This window comes from Scyliorhinus canicula, chromosome 12, assembly GCF_902713615.1.
Source record: "Scyliorhinus canicula chromosome 12, sScyCan1.1, whole genome shotgun sequence".
In the NCBI taxonomy this organism is placed as follows: domain Eukaryota; kingdom Metazoa; phylum Chordata; class Chondrichthyes; order Carcharhiniformes; family Scyliorhinidae; genus Scyliorhinus; species Scyliorhinus canicula.
This window is the reverse complement of record NC_052157.1, coordinates 131,666,215-131,687,105: the sequence shown is the minus strand read 5'-3', so window position 1 is coordinate 131,687,105 and position 20,891 is coordinate 131,666,215. Positions and strand designations below refer to the sequence as shown.

The window sequence follows — 20,891 nt, the reverse complement described above, 5'->3', positions numbered from 1 at the left end:
GTGGGCATTGATGATATGTTTCCAGCACATTAATAGTGTTTGTAAGTGACAGACATGCACTGACCGTCCATGGACGGTATAACTGATCCTTCTTTGCTAAATTGGTAATGTGATTGAACAGCACGGTGGTACAGTGGTTAGCATTGCTGCCTCAAAGTGCCAGGGACCCGGGTTCAATTCCAGCCTTGGGTCACTGTCTGTGCAGAGTCTGCACGTTCTCCCCATGTCTGTGTGGGTTTCCTCTGGGTGCTCCGGTTTCCTCCCACAGTCCAAAGATGTGCAGGTTAGGTAGATGGGGCATGATAAATTGTCCCTGAGTGTCCAAAAGGTTATGTGGGGTTACTGGAATGGGATGGGGGCATGGGTCGGGGTGAGGTGCTCTTTCAGAGGGTCGGTGTGGTCTCAATGGGCTGCATTGTAGCGATTCCATTTCTATTCTTCTATTTCGTGAGATTACTTGACCATTCTTTGAATAGTGTAAATGGCACAGATTTCTCTGATACCTGCTTCAATTCCCATGCTACTGCACTCCGGTGTCACCCATCTTCCAGAACAAAATTGTACCTCCACTCCATCCTTAAATTCCCACAAGAGCACTTTAACATCCGTAACTATAAAATGCAGACACTCAATACTCTGCGCTAGATCTGTTTGTCATTCTCCAACTACTGGACTTTCAGATTAGCAGAACAATATTTTGACAAAGTTTCGATCCTTTAAACTGCTACAGACATTTAAAATTTACTGTAATACACTAAACACTGCTGTAATTCTAAACTCCTTGCCCACAATATTCTAATTAGGCGATGCCGGAAACATCCCTGTGATCAGCGCAAGTTTAGTCAGGTGGGTGGGAATCACACCTGCAGTACTTTAAGTGATCGCAATGGCAAAGGAGAATGCGGGTTATTCTGTTCCACATATAATTGTGTCTGACGTCTAAGAATGTTATGTGTCTTCTATTTGACACAGTATGACTGTTCATACAAGTTTATGTTTCTTCTCTGTGGGGGTGTTTCAACATCCACTTGGTGGACCCAATTTTTTTTTTTTTCTTTTAAAAAAAAATTTAGATTAGCCAATTATTTTTTTCTAATTAAGGGGCAATTTTAGCGTGGCCAATCCACCTACTCTGCACATTTTTGGGTTGTGGGGGCGAAACCCACGCAGACACGGGGAGAATGTGCAAACTCCACACGGACAGTGACCCAGAGCCGGGATCGAACCTGGGACCTCAGCGCCGTGAGGCGGTTGTGCTAACCACTAGGCCACCGTGCTGCCCCCCGGTGGACCCAATTTTTGTGTACTGCTGCAAATTAGTCCTGCTCCCCTCCCCTGTCCCCCAAAGCCCACCTTTAAATTACGCAAAGGATAAGATGGTGTTTGAATGAAAATGTCTACTTCAAGGCCTTAATCACGACCAATGGCAGGGAACTGCTCGGATTTTATGTCCGAACAAATCTTGATTGTTATAAGAATAAAAAGAGATGAAGTTCATTTTGGAATAGAGCAGAGATCTGAATAGTGATGAATTAAATGAGCTTTAAATTAAAACCTCAGGTAGTGTTGTCATTCATTTTGTGAAGTTCAAGGTTCACGTCACCTAACAGAGGATTGGAGATGAAATGACCCACTTTTCATTTTGAAGTCCAGTGCTCTGACCCTTGGACATTGCAGTGCATTATTTTGAAAAAATAACATTTTACACTGTTGACTATTTTGCAACATATAATTTGATCCCTTTGTTTGAAGCATCATTTAATAAGCACTGGGGGCTTCTGATCAGGTGTTGTAAAGTTAATTAAGCAATGAACAGAGTTATTACTAATTAGAAGCCAGAACATGCACTTTCTAATAATTCCACTTGCTTCCTCTGCCGCTCCATCCATCCCAGAAACCAGAACATTTATATGAACAGGAAATCAGTTGCCTTCCTATGGCCTTTACTGATAGTTCAACATTTTACATTATGATGGGACGTTAGGTTATAAAACATTGTTTTGGATTTGAAGATTTGGCATTTATAATATTGAATATTTTTTTCAATTTTTTTAACTAAGTGGTAGTGATCGTAATGGCTGCGAGACTCCGCAGTTTGTTAATGAGGTCAGTTTCAATACGTATCCGAAATGTTTCAGTCTGAAGCTAAGAGATTAAGCTAATGTTCTTAATCATCCTCTTGTCAACCTTTTTTTTTCAAAACAAAGTTGAAACAAAAGTTTATAAAAACAGATCTGGTCAGGAGGGTTAAATGATGTAGTGGATCAGTACATTGTTCTTTCATTTCTGCCATGTTTATTTGAAACAGAGCATCTTGACGAGGAAAAGAAAGTGGGCTCCAACTGATAACTAAGGATTGTTAGCGGGAGAGGTTTTTTACAAGTCTACAGCACAGAGCAAACCATAATTGGAAGTTTCACTCAAAGCAACTGTGAGGATTGCTGATGTGTGAAATGGAAATGTCACACTGATGACAGGGAGTGGGTGTAATGGTAGAAGCAGAGTGGTCTTTGCACCTGTCCCATGCTATATAACTGTGCTGGGTGTGCTCAACCTTGTTACTGCTTGTGCAATCTTTGGAAATATTCCATTCCTTAGAACTGACAGCTCTCAACATATCATAATGCCACTCGGAAGAATTGACAGATCCACACTCCTGTTGGTGATTGGGGTGGTGAGAAAGAATGAGAAGTCAGACAGGATGTAACTTTAGTACTGAACCGTGGAGGGGAATAAATGTGGGACGTAATGCTGCAGAAAAATACGAGATCTAGCACAGTTTTGTTTTCGCATTTAAATGCTAGTAATTTGTGGCACCAACCTTCAAACACTCCTTTCAGAATATAATTTAACCTTAGAGCCTAGGCTTTAGTGGTATATTAGGCATACATAGTACACAGTGAAATATCTATGAAATCATTATTTTAGTGGAGGGATTAACCAATTTTAAATGGTTGAACAAAAGGAGCGCGATTCTCGGGCCTCGTTGCTCTCGAGCAAAAGCGCACGAGGCTGGTGAAGGTGCCATTCTGCCTGGTCCACATTTGCGTGGAGCAGTTCTAAATGGCGCTGGGCTGGGCTCTCCCTGGGGAAGCTGGTAGATGCCGGGAGCCGGTCAGATCCACTGTGAGCATGGTTTAGCCGTGCAAGACTGGGATCCACCCATTGTGGGTTAGATCTCGCGAAGCAACCGGCCGCCGGGAAGCACGTGGGAGGCTTCTCCCGGCATCTGCCGGCTGGATCACGTCCCCATTCGGGCAGGACACAGCTGGTAGATTGCGCCCTCAATCTATTTATTTTGAAGTTACATTTAACGTAATTGTTGTGTGTAAATATGAACAATGCTTCCGATTGATCAGCATTAACTTTTTAAAGCAATCTCTTCTTCATGAAAGACAATACATCATGCTTAGCTCTTTGCTCTGCTATATTTGTTGTACTTGCAACTCCAATTCCTTGCACTGGACAGATATTTTCTATCTAGTTGGGCCGTTAATATAGGATTGAAAATTTATGTTTTTGAAAGCATGAAATCTAAGCACATCTGTGGGGGCCTTCAAGATCCAGTTTGGTATTCCAAACTATAGCGCTATGTTTACTGGGTATTTTTGCACTGGGATTACTGTTGCGACATGGAATTGTGGAGGGAGGTGGAATGCCTCTATAATGACGCAGTTTCACAGATTTCGTTAGAAACACTGAAAGATTTATGAATAAGAAAAATTGTATAGCAGTACAGCGGCCAAACGGATGTTCAATTGCCATCATGTCTCCTGCCTAAAAGAGGACTCCAACCCCTCAGGAGATTACCCACTCTGCGTCCCAATTGGTCCTCCAACTCAGGTGATCTTAAAGGGACAATCACCACAGCTTTCCACCTCATTTTTGCAGATTCATACAGATTTTGGATTTGAATTTGTTTATTGTCACATGTTCCGAGGTACAGTGAAAAGTATTGTTCTTGCATGCAGTCTGAACAGATGATTCTATACATGAAAAAAAACATAGGGCATACATAAATACACAATGTAAATGCACAGACATCGGGTGGAGCATCCAGGAGTTCAGTACTACTCAGTAGAGAAGATATGTGAAGAGATCAGATCAGTCCATAAGAGGTTCATTTAGGAGTCTGCTAACAGCGGGGAAGAAGCTGTTTTTGAATCTGTTAGTGCGTGTTCTCAGACATTTGTATTTCCTGCCCGATGGAAGAAGTTGGAAGAGTGAATAAGCTGGGTGGGAGGGGTCTTCGATTATGCTGCCCGCTTTCCGAAGGCAGTGGGAGGTGTGGACAGTCAATGAATGAGAAGTGGGTTCTTGTGATCGACTGGGTTTTGTTCATGACATTTTGTAATTTCTTACGGTCTTGGGTCGAGTAGTTGTCATACCAGGCTGTGATGCAGCCAGATTGGATGCCTTCTGTGGTGCATCTGTAAAAATTGGTAAGAGTCAATGTGGACATGCTAAATTTCCTTAGTTTCCTGAGAATGTACAGGTGCTATTGTGCCTTCTTGGTTGTAGCGTCGACATGGGTGGACCAGGGAAGATTGTTGGTGATGTACACACCTAGGAATTTGAAGCTGTCAACCTTCTCCACCTTGGCACCATTGAGGCAGACAAGGGTGTGTACGATATTTTGCTTCCTGAAATCAATGACCAGCTCTTTAGTTTTGTTGACATTGAGGAAGAGATTGTTGTTACACCACTCCACTAGGTTCTCTATCTTCCTTCTGTACTGTGACTTATCATTGTTCGAGATCCGACCCACTACAGTCGTGTCATCAGCAAACCTATAGATGGAGTTGGAGCCAAAGTTTGCCACACACTCGTGTGTATCAGGAGTATAGTAGGGGCTAAGTACGGAGCCTTGCGGGGCCCAGGTATTGAGGACTATCGTGGAGGAGGTGTTATTGTTCATCCTTACTGATTGTGGTCTATGGGTCAGGAAGTCAAGGATTCAATTGCAGAGGGTGGAGCCAAGACCTAGGTTTTGGAGTTTTGATATGAGCGTGGCTGGGATTATGGTGTTGAAGGCGGAGCTGTAGTCAATGAATAGGAGTCTGATGTAGAAGTCCTTGTTGTTGAGATGCTCCAGGGATGAGTGTAGATGGCGTCTGCTGTGGACCATTGTGGCAGGATGTGAATTGCACTGGATCAAGGTAATCTGGGAGTATGGAGTTGATGTGCCTCATGACCAATCTCTCGAAGAACTTCATTATGGTCGATGTCAAGGCCACCGGACGGTAGTCATTGAGGCACGTTGCCTGGTTCATCTTTGGCACCGGTATGGTGGTGGTCTTCTTGAAGCAGGTGGGAACCTCAGAACGGAGTAGGGAGAGGTTGAAGATGTCACCGAACACATCCGCCAGCTAGTCTGTGCAGGATCTGAGTCACGACCAGGGACCCCATCAGGAGCCGTCACTTTCCGAGGGTTCACTTTCAAAAAGGCTGATCCGACTTTTGGATGCAGCCAAACCTCCTCCACCACCACCATGCTCTCTCCTGCCAGCAAATATTTGGAATTTAAGGCAACGTCAAGGCAATACACACCTGAGAAACCACTCTGTCCCTTTTATGGATTTGAGTATGGAGAAATGAGAAAATTAGTCCTGTGCATACTGTTAGATGATACAATGATTAAAGCATCTTGCAAATTCATTGCACGTGAAATCATCTGAGTCCATCTTTGTCATTACTGTTGATGTTGGTATATAAATTAACTTCTGTTGCCTCCAGAAACTTCCAATTGCAGGGATCAATTTAAATGCCAGGCATAAAATGGGAACTGCAGGTGTGGAACAAACATAACACCAGTAATTCTTATTAAATTAAGTGGCATGACTTAAACGGATTGGAAAAAGGTATCTTTAAACATAATTACAACAATTTAATACCTGTAAAATTCATTGCTTTTTGCCCCCTATGCAAAGAGTTAATCCAATTTATTCTGGGTCATCTTGGTTATGGCATTAAAGTAAGGATCTCACTCTGGATCAGTTGAGTGCTTTCGGTTTCAGAATCACACCATCACAACAAATCTTCTTCCGCTTCACCCATTCAGTTGGATACGTCACATGTTTTGAATGACACTTGTACCTTAACAGCTTCCCATGACTTGATGACAAAACCACACAAAACATCAGGTGGGGTATGAACATAGAACATAGAACAGTACAGCACAGAACAGGCCCTTTGGTCCTCGATGTTGTGCCAAGCATTGTCCGAAACCAAGATCAAGCTATCCCACTCCCTGTCATTCTGGTGTGCTCCATGTGCCTATCCAATAACCGCTTGAAAGTTCCTAAAATGTCCAACCCCACTATCACAGCAGGCAGTCCATTCCACGCCCTAACCACTCTCTGAGTAAAGAACCTACCTTGGACATCCCTCCTATATCTCCCACCCTGAATCTTATAGTTATGCCCCCTTGTAACAGCTACATTCACCCGAGGAAATAGTCTCTGAACGTCCACTCTATCTATCCCCTTCATCATCTTATAAACCTCTATTAAGTCACCTCTCATCCTCCTCCGCTTCAAAGAGAAAAGCCCTAGCTCCCTCAGCCTTTCCTCATAAGACCTATCCTGCAAACCAGGCAGAATCCTGGTCAATCACCTTTGCACTCTTTCCAATGCTTCCACATCCTTCCCATAATGAGGTGACCAGAACTGCACACAATGTCTTTTTAAGGATAGGAGTGACACTGGCGATTTTGAAAGGACAGCACTTGAGGTGGGGGGACCATTTATAACGTCAGCCATCATGGAGGCCAGAAGGAAAACTGGAAAGCCAGCAGTTCAGTGGAAATGGGATCAAGAACTCATGAGCACATTAAGTGGGTGTCATGGGAAAGATGAGATCAAAGAGGAAATAAATGGAGACAGGAGAGAAACGGGAGAAAGATGTGGAGTGCAAATCAGCGGCCTTGTTGCGCTTGATTTTGTGTCGGGTTGAGGCTGCTAAATCTCGCGAGAGGCCTCTTGCGAGATTCGCAATGCTCGAAACGTCGTCAACGGAATCTCGTGAGGTTTCACAATCTGGATCTCACCCTCACTGGGCGCGATCCAGATCTGAATATTGAAATGAGATGAATGATCCTGGAGTAGTGAATAATTTTGTCAGATGAGATGAAGACGCAATCGCATTCGATCTGTAAATAGATGGGCAGATTCAGATATGGGTCCAGAGGCATTCAAGTCTGTTCCCCTTAGTCTTGCAGAAACAAAGCTGGGGCAATACCAAGGAGAGTGAGAGGAGCATTACTGGGAATAAATGCACTAAGTTGGGGGTGAATGAGCAGTTGAATAGTTCAACTGAATGAAAAAAATATCATAGTAATTGGAAAGTGAACTTCTAGACAGTTAGGAGTTGACCGTTTGATTGTAATGACAAAGAGAAGTGTTTATTCCACAGCTGGACACAGAGTATTAGGATTGAAAGGGGCAGGAGGATGTGGCTGGTGAGGGATAAAACGTGGTGTTTGGAACTGACCGTATTTATAGTTGAGGCATTGCAAGTAGAGGCAATAGGTAAAATCGTCCAGCTGTTCACGCCAGCGGGACCCTGGCGCACTGACGCTGTGGGATTCCTCTTGGTGTGGGAAATCCCTTTGACATGGGTGGGACAAGGAGATCCCACTACTGGCCAATAACAATGGGCTGCCCCTCACCAAAGAGGAACATGCACATGGAGAGGCCAGACAATCTCACCCAACATCAGAAAGGAGTGCCATGGGTGTGGTCATAGAAACATAGAAGATAGGATCAGGAGGAGGCCATTCATCCCTTCAATCCTGCTCTGCAATTCATTGTGATCATGGCTGATCATCCAACTCAGTAGTCTAATCCCGCCTTCCCCCCCATATCCTTTGATTCTCTTTGTCCCAAGTGCTGTACCTAACTGCTTCTTGAAAGCATGCAATGTTTTGGCCTCAACTACTTCCTGTGGTCACGAATTCCACAAGCTCACCATTCTCTGGCTGCAGAAGTTTCTCCTCATCCCTGTCTTGAATGGTCTAGCTCGTATCCTCAGACTGTGACCCCTGGTTCTGGACACCCCCACCATCGGGAACATCCTTTCTGTATCTACCCTGTCTAGTCCTGTTAGAATTTTAGAAGTTTCGATGTGATCCTCCCTCATTCTTCTGAACTCCAGCAAATACATGCCTAACCAACTCAATCTCTTTTCATACATCCGTCCTGCCATCCCAGGAATCCGAGCGGTAAACCTTTGCTGCACTCCTTCTAGAGGAAGAGCACCCTTCCTCAGATAAGGAAATCAAAATTGCACACACAATTCCATGTGTGGCCTCACCAAGGCCCTTTGTAATTGCAACAAGATCCCTGCTCCTGTACTTAATTCCTCTCGCTACATAGGCAAACATACAATTTGTCTTCTTTATCGTCTGCTGTACCTGCATGCTTACCTTCAGCAACTGGTATACAAGGACACCCAGGTCCTTTTGCATGTTCCCCTCTCCTAATTTATGGCCATTCAGATAATAGTCTGCCTTCCTGTTTTTGCCATCAAAGTGAATAACCTCTCAGTTTCCCAAATCATACAGCATCTGCCATTTATTTGCCTACTCACTCGATTTGTTCAAGTCACACCGAAGGATCTCTGCATCGTCCTCACAGTTTACTCTGCCACCCAACTTTGTGTCCTCTGTAAATTTGGAGATATTGCAATTTGTTCCCTCAACTAAATCATTAATATATATTGTGAATAGCTGGGATCCCAGCACCGATCCCTGTGGTACCTCACTAGTCATTGCCTGACATTTGGAAAAAGACCCATTTATTCCTACACTTTGTTTCCTGTCTCCTTACCAGTTTTCTATCCATCTGAATACACTACCCCAAATCCCACGAGCTTTAATTTTACACGCTAATCTCTTAGGTGGGACTTTGTCGTAAACCTTCTGAAAGTCCAAATAAACCACATCCACTAGCTCTCCCTCATCAATTCAACTAGTTACACCCTTGAAGAGTTCCAGTACATTTATCAGGCATGATTTCCCCTTCATAAATCTATGCTGACTCTGGTCGATCCTGCCACTATTTTCTAAGTGCTCTGCTGTAACATATTTGAGAATGGATTTTAGAATTTTCCCCACTACCAACCTCAGGCTGACAGGTTTATAATTCCCTGCTTTCTCTCCAACTCTCTTTTTAAATAGTGGAGTTACATTAACTACCCTCCAATCTGCAAGAACTGTTCCAGTGCCTATAGAATACTGGAAGATGACCACCAATGCATCCACTATTTCTAGAGCCACTTCCTAAGTACTCTGGGATGTTGATTATCAGGCCCTGGGGATTTATCAGCCTTCTATCCCATCAATTTCCCCAAGAACATTTCTCTACTAATATTGATCTCCTTCACTTCCTTCCTCACACTAAACCCTGCATTCCCCAACATTTCTCATTTTTTATTTGTGAAGACAGAACCAAAGTTTATATTTAGTTGCACAGTGATTTCTTTGTCCACCATTATAAATTCCCCTGTATAACACTGTAAAGGATTTACATTTGTCTTCACCAATCTTTTTCTCTTAACTTATCTTTTAAAAAACAAATTAACTTAGAGCACCCAAGTATTTTTTTTCCAATTAAGGGGCAATTTTGCGTGACCAATCCACCTAGCCTGCATATCTTTGGGTTGTGGGCGTGAGACCCACGCAAACACGGGGAGAATATGCAAACTCCAGACAGTGACCCGGGGCTGGGATAGTCCTTTATTAAGACTCAGATCCTAGATCCTACATCACTCTCCATTTATATCATGGTCGCTCGCCCTCAAGGGGTCTCACACAACTAGATTGCCAATGATTCCGTCCTCATTACACAGTACCCAGTCGAGGATGGCCTGTTCTCTAGTTGGTCCCTCAACCCATTGGTCCAGAAAGCCATCCCGTATACATTCCAGGAATTCCTCCTCTCCGGTATTGTGACTAATATGATTGGCGCAATCTATATGCAGATTAAAATCACCCATAATTACAGATCTTCCTTTATTGGGAAAGTGAATATAACTATTCATAGAAGAGGTTAAGGGAGCAGAGGAGGACAGTGAATCCAGAAAGAGTTTAGAGTGAGTTGAGATGAAGTTTGAAATCACCAAGAATATGTAGTTTCAATGTAGAATCTGAGGCAGGAAAGTAGAGAAATAATGGCAGAACCTTTGGATGATAGAGGCATGGGGAGTAGGTGTCGCTGGCTGGACCAGCATTTATTGCCCATCTCAAATTGCCCTGAAAAGAGTGGCTTGCTAGGCCATTTCAGAGGGCACTTATGTGCCAACCACATTGCTGTGGTTCTGGAGTCGCATGTGGGCCAGACCATGTAAGTTCCTTCCCGAAAGGACATTAGTAAGCCAGATGGGTTTTATGACAACCGATAATGGTTTCATTGTCACTATTAGACTTTTTATTGAATTAAAATTTCAACATCTGCGGTGGTGAGACTTGAACCCAGGTCCTTAGAGCATTACCCTGGGTGTTTGGATTGCTCATCCAGTGACAATACCACTATGCCATTGCCTCCCCTAGTGGAGATGTGGGGAGGGCAGCTGGTGCAATATCCAGGCAAGTGAGAAGTCTTCAATAAGGGACTAGTTCTGCCAGCTTTTACCAAGTTTCTATCAAATCCATGATCGATACAGACATCGACAATATTGTCAACGGATTAACTTCCCTATAACTAGGTAAGACTGTAGTTTGTTAGTCTATTAAGTAATTGTCAATAACTGGTTTAAGTAAAGGATGGGTCTCAGTGAACACTTGAAAACTGAGGTACTCACAAATTGAATTTTCTTCCTTCACAGAAAGTCTGCGTTAAGTGTGGAATTGAAGCAATTGGGATCCAGCGGAGGCCAGTTTGGCTTTGCAAAATATGCAGTGAGGGAAGGGAGGTAGGTATGATAAATTATGGAATGTTGCAGAGTCGGAGTACTCTTCTTCAAAATGAACTCAAATTAAGTTAATGTTTTGTAATTCTCGTACATGCAAATGTGCCACACCGCGAGTCCAACTGACAACCTTAAATCGGGTGTCAGTGTAATTCTTAACACACTGGGGATTTTAAAAATATATATATTTTTATTCTCCTTTTTCACATTTTCTCCAAAATTTACACCCACCAACAATCAACAATAATCAGTAACGAATGAAATGTCAATCCCTATATCAATAACAATGATCCCATCCTCCCACCAAACCCAGACATTAGCCCCCAAGTTAAAATAAAGAACAAAAAGGAATCAGGAATCACCCATTGTCACCATTAACACACACAGTCCCCCCCCCCCCCCTAATGTTCGATGTAATCCAATTCTCAAAAGTACATAATGAATAACGCCTATGAATTGTAGAACCCCTCCATCCTTCCCCTTAGTTCAAATTTGACCTTCTCGAGAGTCGAGATTTCCAGTAGGTCCCCCCCCCCCGCCGCGCCAGGGCACAGCGTTCAGAGGTTGATCTCCACCCTAACAGGATCCACCTTCGGGCGATCAACGAGGCGAAGGCTACATCATCTGCCTCTGCGCCCGTTTCCAACCCCGGCTGGTCCGACAATCCGAATATGGCCTCCCGAGGGCCCGGGTCCAGTTTCTCGTGCACCACTTTAGAGATTACCTTAAAAATCTCCTTCCAATAATCCTCCAACTTTGGACAGGACCAAAACATATGAATGTGGTTTGCCCCCCCTCCCCGCAACGTTCACGAACATCTTGTACCCCCTCAAAGAGCCAGCTCATCCTCGCCCTTGTGAGGTGTGCTCTATATACTACTTTCAGCTGTATCAATGTTGTCCGATTGCACAATCACATCCCTGTGGTTGTTTCAAGTTTTGAAAGCATAGGCTGGTTGGGTACAGCCTGTATCTTGCCTGTTGCAAACAGTGCAAGGGACATGCTGTTTGATACAATCCACCAGTCTTTGGGGCAGACGTCCTACATACCTAACATCATACCAGCACTGAAATTCATATTCCACATTATTCATTTGTGTAATAGGCAGAACATTGTTTTGATCGAAAGCAGCATTCTTTCCATGGTAAATACCACATGTGTTGCTTCTGCAAAGTAGCAGTGTGAATCAGCTAGCTTCACCTATTGCTCATGTTTGTGAGATACTTTGCCCTTCCAGGTATGAGAATGGATGTGTGTTTAAAAAATATTTTTGGAGGATATTGTGTTATGTGTGTCCATGAGTGTGCGTGTATAAATGATTTAATTAAACTGGGAAAAGGTTAGTGAAGATCATTTGTCTGGAAGAACTCAGCCATGAAAATGGGTGAAGGTGTTAAATGCATGCATTTGAAATGAATGACTGATCAAGTGGTTTTATAAGTAAAGAGGCTAGGTTCAGAAATTTGGATTAGGAGATACTTAGGGATCCTTTTTTCAGCTGTTAAATTTCAAAGAGAAGTAAAGGCTTTTACAACTTGAAAATGTTTCATAATTAAGCAAAGAAAGATTATTCAATTTTATTCGATCCCAGAAGTGGGGGCAAGAGGGAAGATATAAAAGATTTTTATATTTTGGAAAGGTTGCGTTCAAAGAAGTGAGATCAATAGAATTGAAGATGAAAGGGAGAGAAAGGTTGTGCAACCAGAGATGTTGAGTTGAATTGGGGTTAGCTGTGTTAGGAGGATCGGCTGGAAACAGCTCTGGGCTGGGAGAAGGTGCATTTGAATCAACCATCCAGTAAAGCCAGAAAAATCTTGTTCTGAAGTATTGGATTTACACAGCAGAGTGGAAGAAATTTGTGAGATGATGAGGCATCAAAGCTACAGCACTTCACCTTGGGTATTTAAAAAAAAAATTGTTCATGGGACGTGGATGTTGCAGGCTGCACCAGCATTTATTGCTAATTGCCCTTGAGGGGGCAATTAAAAGTCAACCACATTGCTGTGGGTCTGGAGTCACATATAGGCCAGACCAAGTAAGGGTCATTTTCGGCACTACAGGCGCTGAGCAACACCCTGCTATCCACGCCCAAATCGGCACTCTGTTATTCGGGAGTTAAATCACGCCCTGTGTTACTGTCATTGAGTGTGCTTAAGTTTTCTTCTTGTTATTAAACATTTTACTTGTAATTTTTAAAATTCCAAAAGTTTACTGGATTTCTTGCTACTGGGATCGGTACTTTTGTTCTCGTTTTCAGAATACGAAAGAAGGATATGGCCTGTAAACCAAGTTTCAGTCTGAGATTTGGTTTGCTCAGCAACTAACATCTGCTGTGGTCATAACAGAGGGTAATGGTTCGTTTGCTGGCGACATATAGGGGGGAAGTCACATGTGAGGTGGCACCCGCCAGAGAACTTTATTTAAGCCCTTTTCACCAGATTTCTCGAGGAAATACTGGCTCAGGTTTGTTTTTATTGATGGGTTAGGTGTTCAACATCGAGGGGATGCCCAGTAGATACCAGACCTGTCAGCAGAGAAAGAACTAGCGAACTTGGAAGCTCCGAGAGCCTTGTCGGGAAAGAAAATGGCTGAAGATGGAGGGGGAGGGGGAAATGGCGACCCTTCCTGAGCTGGATCGTGCCCACAGGTCATTAAGGCAGAGGCCCAGAGCAGGTGAACTACTGTATGCGATCATCGTGCGCTTCCACAACTTTCAGGCCAAAGAAAGAGTTTTACGGTGGGCAAAGGATCACCATGATTACAGATGGGAAGGCCATGTGGTGAGAATTGATCAAGATGTTGGCGCGGAGCTGGCCAAGGGTTGTGTTGCATTCAATAATGCCAAGGCTGTGTTGTATCGCAGAAAGGTTCTAATTGTCGTGGTTTACCCCGCACGCCATAACCTTTATAAGTCGGAGCCCCTGAAAGATGGGTTGTCAATGTTGGAGTTCTTGGATGGTTTGTCTATCCTGGTGGTGGAGTAGGAGAGAAGCGAGGAACTGGAGTCCCCGCAGACGTTAGAGGAGGTGATGAAATGCGTGGATCTGTTGCAATCGGGTAAGGCGTCAGGGCTGGATGGATTCCCGATTTAATTTTATAAGTTTGGGAGACAGTTGGTCCTGTTGCTATTAGAAATGTTTCAGGATTCAATGTCTTGAGGGATGTTGCCGGCCACATTGGTGCAGGCATCAATCTCCTTGATCTTATAGAAAGGTGACGATCTGGCAGAGTGTAGGTCGTAGCACCCTATTTGTTACTGATTGCAGATGTGAAGTTGTTGACTAAGGTCCTGGCTATGCGCTTGGAGCCCAGGCTCCCAGGGGTTATACGGGGTTTGTTAAGGTTAGATAGTTGACGGTCAACGTTTGGGGACTGCTTAATGTTGTTTTGTCCCCCTCTCCAGGCAATTATTTAATTTAATGTGGAAAAGACTTTTAACAGGGTGGCGAGAGGTTATTTGTTTGAAATCCTTGGGAGGTTTGGCTTTAGACCTAGATCTATAGCTTGGTCCAGCTCTTATAGGGCCCCCACTGCGAGCGTTCACACAAATTCTTTGAGTTTGAAATATTTCCACCTGATGAGAGGCACGTGGCAGCGGTGTCCACTGTCCCTGCTATTGTTTGCTTTGGCAATTGAGCCTCTAGCAAAGCGGTGAGGTCATCTATGAAGTGATGGGGGATAGAGTGTGAGTGGTGGGGGGGGGGGGGGGGGGGAGGGGAGCATTGGGTATCATTGTATGTGGACGATTTGTTGTTGTATGTTACCGACCCTCTCGCCAGTGCCAGTGCAGAGAAGATAGTAAAGCTGCTTCTCGGTGTACAAATTGAACTTTGCAAAACCGAATGCTTTCCAGTGAATCTCTCAGGGAGGGGAGTCAATCTGGGGAGGTTGCCTTTTCGCCTGGCGAGGCCCAGTTTCCGTTATCTGGGAATTCTGGCGGCCCACGACTAGTCTTTGCCGTCGGAACTGAATTTTGGGGATCTGGCCAAGACGGTGAAGGCTGACCTGGGGAGGTGGGAAAACTTTCCACTGACCTTGGCGGGTGGGGTTCAGTAGATAAAAATGAACATCCTCCCAAGGTTTGTATCTTTGTTTCAGTGTCTTCCAATTTTCCTCTCTAAATCTTTCTTTGTGAAAGTCAGTGAAGTGTTGTTTTTTATTTGGACAGGCAAGACCTCACAAATTTGCAGGGTGTTTTTGCAGAGGGATAGGCAGTTGGGGAGTCTGGCTTTGGCCCATCTATTATTTTATTATTGGGTGACAAATATTGAGAGGTACAGGGGTGGCACAGGGGGACGGAGTCTGTGTAAGGGTGGATGGAGGGAGGTGCCTGCCCTCTAGTTTGAGGGTCATGGTTACGCTCCTCTTCCATTCTCTCCAGCTAAATCGACTTCCAGTCCTGTGATGGTGGGCATCTTAAGAATATGGAGACAGTTTTGGCAGCATTTGTAGATGGGTGCTATGTTACTGTTGGCTGCAATCTGTGAGAATGATCATTTTGTACAGGCCGTCTTGGACTCTTCCAGCGGGACACCCCGCCAGTTCGGAGAATCCCCGGGGGGGACGGCGCGAATTCCGCCCCGTGCCCTGCCGCCCCAACGTCAGCTGCCATATTCTCCGGCGCCGGTTTTCCGGTGGAGGCGGGGTTCACGCCACGCTTGTTCAGGCCATTGGCAGCGGCCCCCCGGCAGTTCTCTGGGACCCGATGGGCGGAGCGGTTGTCTGTTTATGGCCAGTCCCACCGGCGTGGTTTAGACATGGTCCCACACGGCTGTGGCGGGGCGCGGGGGGATCCGACCCCAGGGGGGCCCCCACGGTGGCCTGGCCCGCGATCGTGCCCACCAATCTGCGGGCGGGCCTGTGCTGTGGGCGCACTCCTTCCTTCCGTGCCAGCCCCTGTGGAGCTCCGCCATGGCCGGCGCGGAGAAGACAACGCCCTGCGCATGTGGCAGAATATACCAGCCGGTCTGCGCATGCGTGTGATCACGCTGGCCCTTCGGCGCAGGCGTGAACTCGCGCAGTCCGTGGAGTGAGGCTCTACACAGAATCAACTCTACCTAATTCAGTTTAAGGTGGTTCATAGAGCACATTTGACCAGGGCATGGATGAGTGGGTTCTGCTTGGCAGTAGATGATTGGTGCGGTCGGTTTTGTTGGCGCATCATACTCACATGTCCTGGTCTTGTTCTAAGCTTATGATATTTTGGGTCTCCTTCAGCACCATGTCAGGAATTCTCGGGGTTGAATTGGAGCCTTGCTCTTTGGGGGTTCAGATTAATCAGAGCTGCAGACAGGGCAAAGGTGGATGCACTGGCCTTCACCTTGCTAATAGACCGAAGCCGCCTGCTGTTTGGATGGAAGTCTTCGGTCCCGCCCAGTGCCCCAGCGTGGTTAAGTGGTAAAATTAGAAACAAATAAAAATACCTAAAATGGTAGCTCCAAACTACCGTGTTAAAGTCAGTATATCAGTGGGATAAGTTTGATCAAGATAAACCTTTTCTCATTCTTGAATTTTCTTACCAAACGTCATCTCAGAGATGAAAGCTAAAAGTCCAATGCAATTATGGAATATTTCTTAAAGTGATATTTATTTTTGTCTACTTTAGTTAAATAAGAGTTTGGGCATCTGTAGTAACGGATCAAGAACATTTATGAATGATGTGAAGCCGCAAGATTTTAATAACGAAGTATATGAATTTGTGAGTCTGGGCGAAAATAGATTTTTAGACTTCGATCTTTTGTAAATGCTTTACGTTCACTTTTGTGAGAATAATTGTAAAGGCATCTCGTAAATATTGAATTTTGGTCCAGGGGCAAGCATTTTTTATTAAAACTGATATAAATACATAACAGTCCTGTGCTCCATTCTGTGATGGTATATTCAATGTTAACATGTTGCTATTTTATAATGACAGCATATTACCTTTTGATTGTGAAATCCGGCCACTCGACTCCCATAATTTTTTAAAATTATTTCGAGTGCCCAATTCATTTTGCCCAATTAAGGGGCAATTTAGCGTGTTCAATCCTCCTAGCCTGCACATCTTTGGGTTGTGGGGGCGAAACCCACGCAAGCACGGGGAGAATGTGCAAACTCCACACAGACAGTGACCCAGAGCCGGGATCGAACCTGGGACCTCAGCGCCGTGAGGCGGCAGGGCTAACCAGCTGTGCCACCGTGCTGCCCATCAACTCCCATAATTAACTCAAAATGCAACCCTGAAAACATTTTCAGGTTTCATACATTTTTTTCTTCTGAACTAAAACTTCTAATGTACAAAATAAGGGTTTAAAATTGAAACTTATTTATTTCACAAGGTCATGATTTAAATTTATCAATTAAATTGCGTTTTGAGGCACCTGATGCCTTTATTCATGTTTTAATTAAGAGTTGCTTCCTCTCCCAAAGTCAATGTGCATTTTGTCACAAGGCAAATGTGTGTATATGAGAAAGAAAAGTATGGTTGATTAAAGGCCTATGTGTTCAATAAGCTTTAGAAAATGAAGGTGGGCAGAAAGTTTTGGGGCTGGTTTAGCATAGTGGGCTAAATAGCTGACTTGTAAAGCAGACCAAGACAGGCCAACAGCGCGGGTTCAATTCCCGTACCAGCCTCCCCGAACAGGCGCCAGAATGTGGCGACTAGGGGCTTTTCACAGTAACTTCATTTGAAGCCTACTTGTGACAATAAGCGATTTCCATTTCATTTTATTTCATTTCGAGTCTCGGGGTTAGAGAGAAAGTGGTGGGTTTCTAACAAGGGGCAGAATATTAAATTCTCTTGGTGATGCTTGGCAGGTGGTCGGGTGGGGTGGGAAGTCGGGGTAGAAAATTAGGTACCACGGCAGTGGTGTCATGTCCATTGCCTATTTGCTCACCCCCCCATCTAGTAGGTATTTTACCTACAACAGGGGAGGCATCAGGTGACCCGGCCCATCTTTGGGCCATTCAAGGGATCTTAAGTTGCCAGCTAAGAGTCTCCCCCTGCCGCCGCTGTAATATTATCTGTGGTGGGGAAGGTTGATGCCAACTGTCCAGGTCACCCAGTAAAAACCTGTCTTGTGGTTGGACTGATGGGGAGGTTTAAATCTTCTGGTTAGACACCCTGTGCTTAGTGGAGTCCTCCCGATACCCCTATCCCCCCATCCCTTCCCCAGCAGTATTTCACTGCTCCCTCCCTTTCCCATCTCTCATACCCTGTCGATCTCGGTTCCTGATCCACTTCATCAGGCCTGCTAACCTGATCCATGGGAGACCCAAGGCTTAACCTGCTGGCGTCTTAGGGGATTGAGCGTAGTCAGAGCAGTGGCCTGTGGTGGTGCTGCCGGTATGAGCGAGCTGCTTGCCATCTGATCACTGGGTGCACCCGGAGATGGGACCTCCTCTCCATGGAGGCAGAAGATAATGAAAGGAAAGATGGTTGTTAAATGGCTAAGGGGCAAGCTGGTCAAGTGCGGACGCATTCATCACCACTTGGACCCTGAGGAGTGGGAACTCCTCCCCCAGCCTAATATTCAGCCGAAGACTTCTTCAATTCTTTTTCCATGACTGTATGTACTGTGCATAACTGAATCCAGATTAATAAAACTCTTCAAAAGTGTAAGATATATCAACAATGAATTTTAAGAACCAGATAGAAGTCTCTTTGTTGTGCAGCAGAAACATACACCACTAAATAAATAGAGTTCTGTCACACTCTGTCTCAATATTATGGGTTATATTCTAAGATTAAGTAAGCAATGTGATTGAACTGCTGCAAACTGTTTGATTCTCTTGCCACATTGTCAAAAATTGAATTGTAATACCGAATCACATTGTTCCTGTATGCACTTGGAACACCAAATTAATGTTAGTTGCAAATCTTTGAGAATTTGAACTGTCATAAACATCCATCAGTAATTTCTGTGAAAGATGTGCATTTTATTTCTATTACTACAAGGTGTGCCATTATAAACACTTTGGTTGTAGAAGCCTCCACAAAAGAACATTCCTTGTTGCTAGGTTACAGTAAGGAAATGATGAAGCGCTGAAAATATACCACCGTGGTTGAAGCATCTTATGGTTTGATTTTGCAGGGAATGTAATTTATGATTTAATCTTAAGACATGTGAAAGTATTTTAATGTAGTTCTAGTCACAAATGAGCCAATCCAGTTGATGCAACTGTCAAATGATGGTAAATCTGAATTAATTTGAGGAAACACAGTGCTTTCCATTTCAAAGTGTTGTTTATGTGTCCAAAGGTATTCTGCTTCCAGTGTTGGATCTGATGGTAGCTACGCTATAACTGCGGGGCCTGTGTACAGTGTAATAAACTATTTGCACGGGTTTTACAGTAGTAGTATAAATGTTGCCTGAATGCTTTGTCTTTTTTGAAATTGTTGCACTGACTACCTCTTCTGTACAATCTTTTGCGATACTGAGACTTTGATTTTGACAGCTGCTTGAAATTTCAGGTGAATGGGACGGGACTGTTGATTTGGCATGAACGTGCTATGGCTCTTTGCTTGTTGCTTTTAATGAGTCATATCAGCTCATTAAAACCAATTTTTTGACCAAGCTTTTAGATCACCTGCGCTGATGTCACCTTTTTTGGCTCCATGTAAATTATTTGGTCTGAATGAACTCCTTGGTGAAAGGACAGAAAATATTGAGTGATGCTAAACAATTCTTTTTCGGATTGAAGGATGGTAGACAGTGGTGTTGCTCAAAGTTCAGTGCTGGGACCATTGCCTTTTTTTGAGTTAACTGCGGCTGGCATTTTACCAGTCCCTAGGAGACAAGCGGGGAGGGGTATTGAGCTGGTGACAGAAGACATCTGGAGGGAAGCGCAACCTTTTTCTGGCTGCAGGGAATTGCAGTGTCTCAGCCAATTAATCAGCCCATGAACAGGCACTTTATGACCCGACTGGCATTTTACAGTTGTTGGAATGCCACACATTTCCCCCTCTCCTCCCAATTGCTCGAGGAGTCATCTTTATCGAGGGGGGCATCTGATGTGACATACAGGGTGGGGGGGTCTCCTGAGCCTGGTACTTCAATATTTTTTATGCTGGCCCTTCGACTGTGCTTCAGCTTAAAGGCACCCACTCTTTCCTATTCAGCCTCGGCAATGACCTAACTACTTCGGCAGCTTGGGTGGCAGCTGCTGTAGCTGCCTTTTAATTGGCCGCTGCTGGTAAAACGGCACCCACGGCCCCGCTGCCCTCCAGTGCGGGCTCAGGGCACGCCATTTTATCCCAACTTTGGGACCTCACTGTTGATGATAAAATTCCGGCCAATGTTTCAGTTCCATGACCTGTGCTCTGATGACAATAACGGACAAATATGATTGTTTTCGATTTTCACAGCCCAGATTCTAACTTGTAAAAAATTAATTCAACACATAATATTCATGGCTAGCTGTCAATTTGGTGGACATTCCTGAGCATGCGCACCACCAAAAATGTGCCATGCTCAATCTGTAATCATACCTTTTAGAATTTTGTGCTGGTTATTACTTAAAATTCTGGTAAAAACAAACTATTTTATAATTGGCACATCCAAGGACATCGCAGGAGTTCATTAACACCAAAGGAGTTGAGCAACAAATTTTGTGAATTGCAGCACTTTACATATAATTAGTGATGCTATCACTATAATTAAAAATCTCTTTGAACTGCTCTGCAAATTTGCATACGAATCAGTATATCCAAATTTGTTACTAAGTGAAACAATCATGAAGCTGCGGTGTCGAGCAGAATGAATGCATCTGAAAATCTAACAGAGCTGCACCATACCTCACCAGCTTTCCTTATTAAATAGACTTCTTACCCTTGGCTGCGTTTCAAAGTTTATCATAATAAAGCACTAGGAAAGGAAATTATAGAGGTGCAGAAAAGTGTAATTCTACTGGATGAGAATTTAAAATATGGCAAACCCCACCACTGAGTCATCTGGGCACCATTTATCTAAATAGGATCCAGGTACCAAGTGGTGACGTGTATT

At 44.2% G+C, this 20,891-nt stretch overlaps 1 protein-coding gene across 7 annotated transcripts in view; it reads left to right on the top strand.

The window, feature by feature from the left end:
• The window catches only part of LOC119974848 (rab effector Noc2-like), a 253,248-nt gene that overhangs the window by 139,144 nt on the left and 93,213 nt on the right, over nucleotides 1–20,891 (top strand). For all 7 annotated transcript variants that reach the window (XR_005462586.1, XR_005462585.1, XR_005462584.1 and 4 more), the window contains exon 7: nucleotides 10,825–10,911. Coding sequence is in view for 4 of the 7 variants with exons in the window: in XM_038814146.1 (XP_038670074.1) it covers nucleotides 10,825–10,911 (87 nt within the window). In the remaining 3 variants the exon portion in view is untranslated. The remainder of the gene's footprint in view (nucleotides 1–10,824; nucleotides 10,912–20,891) is intronic.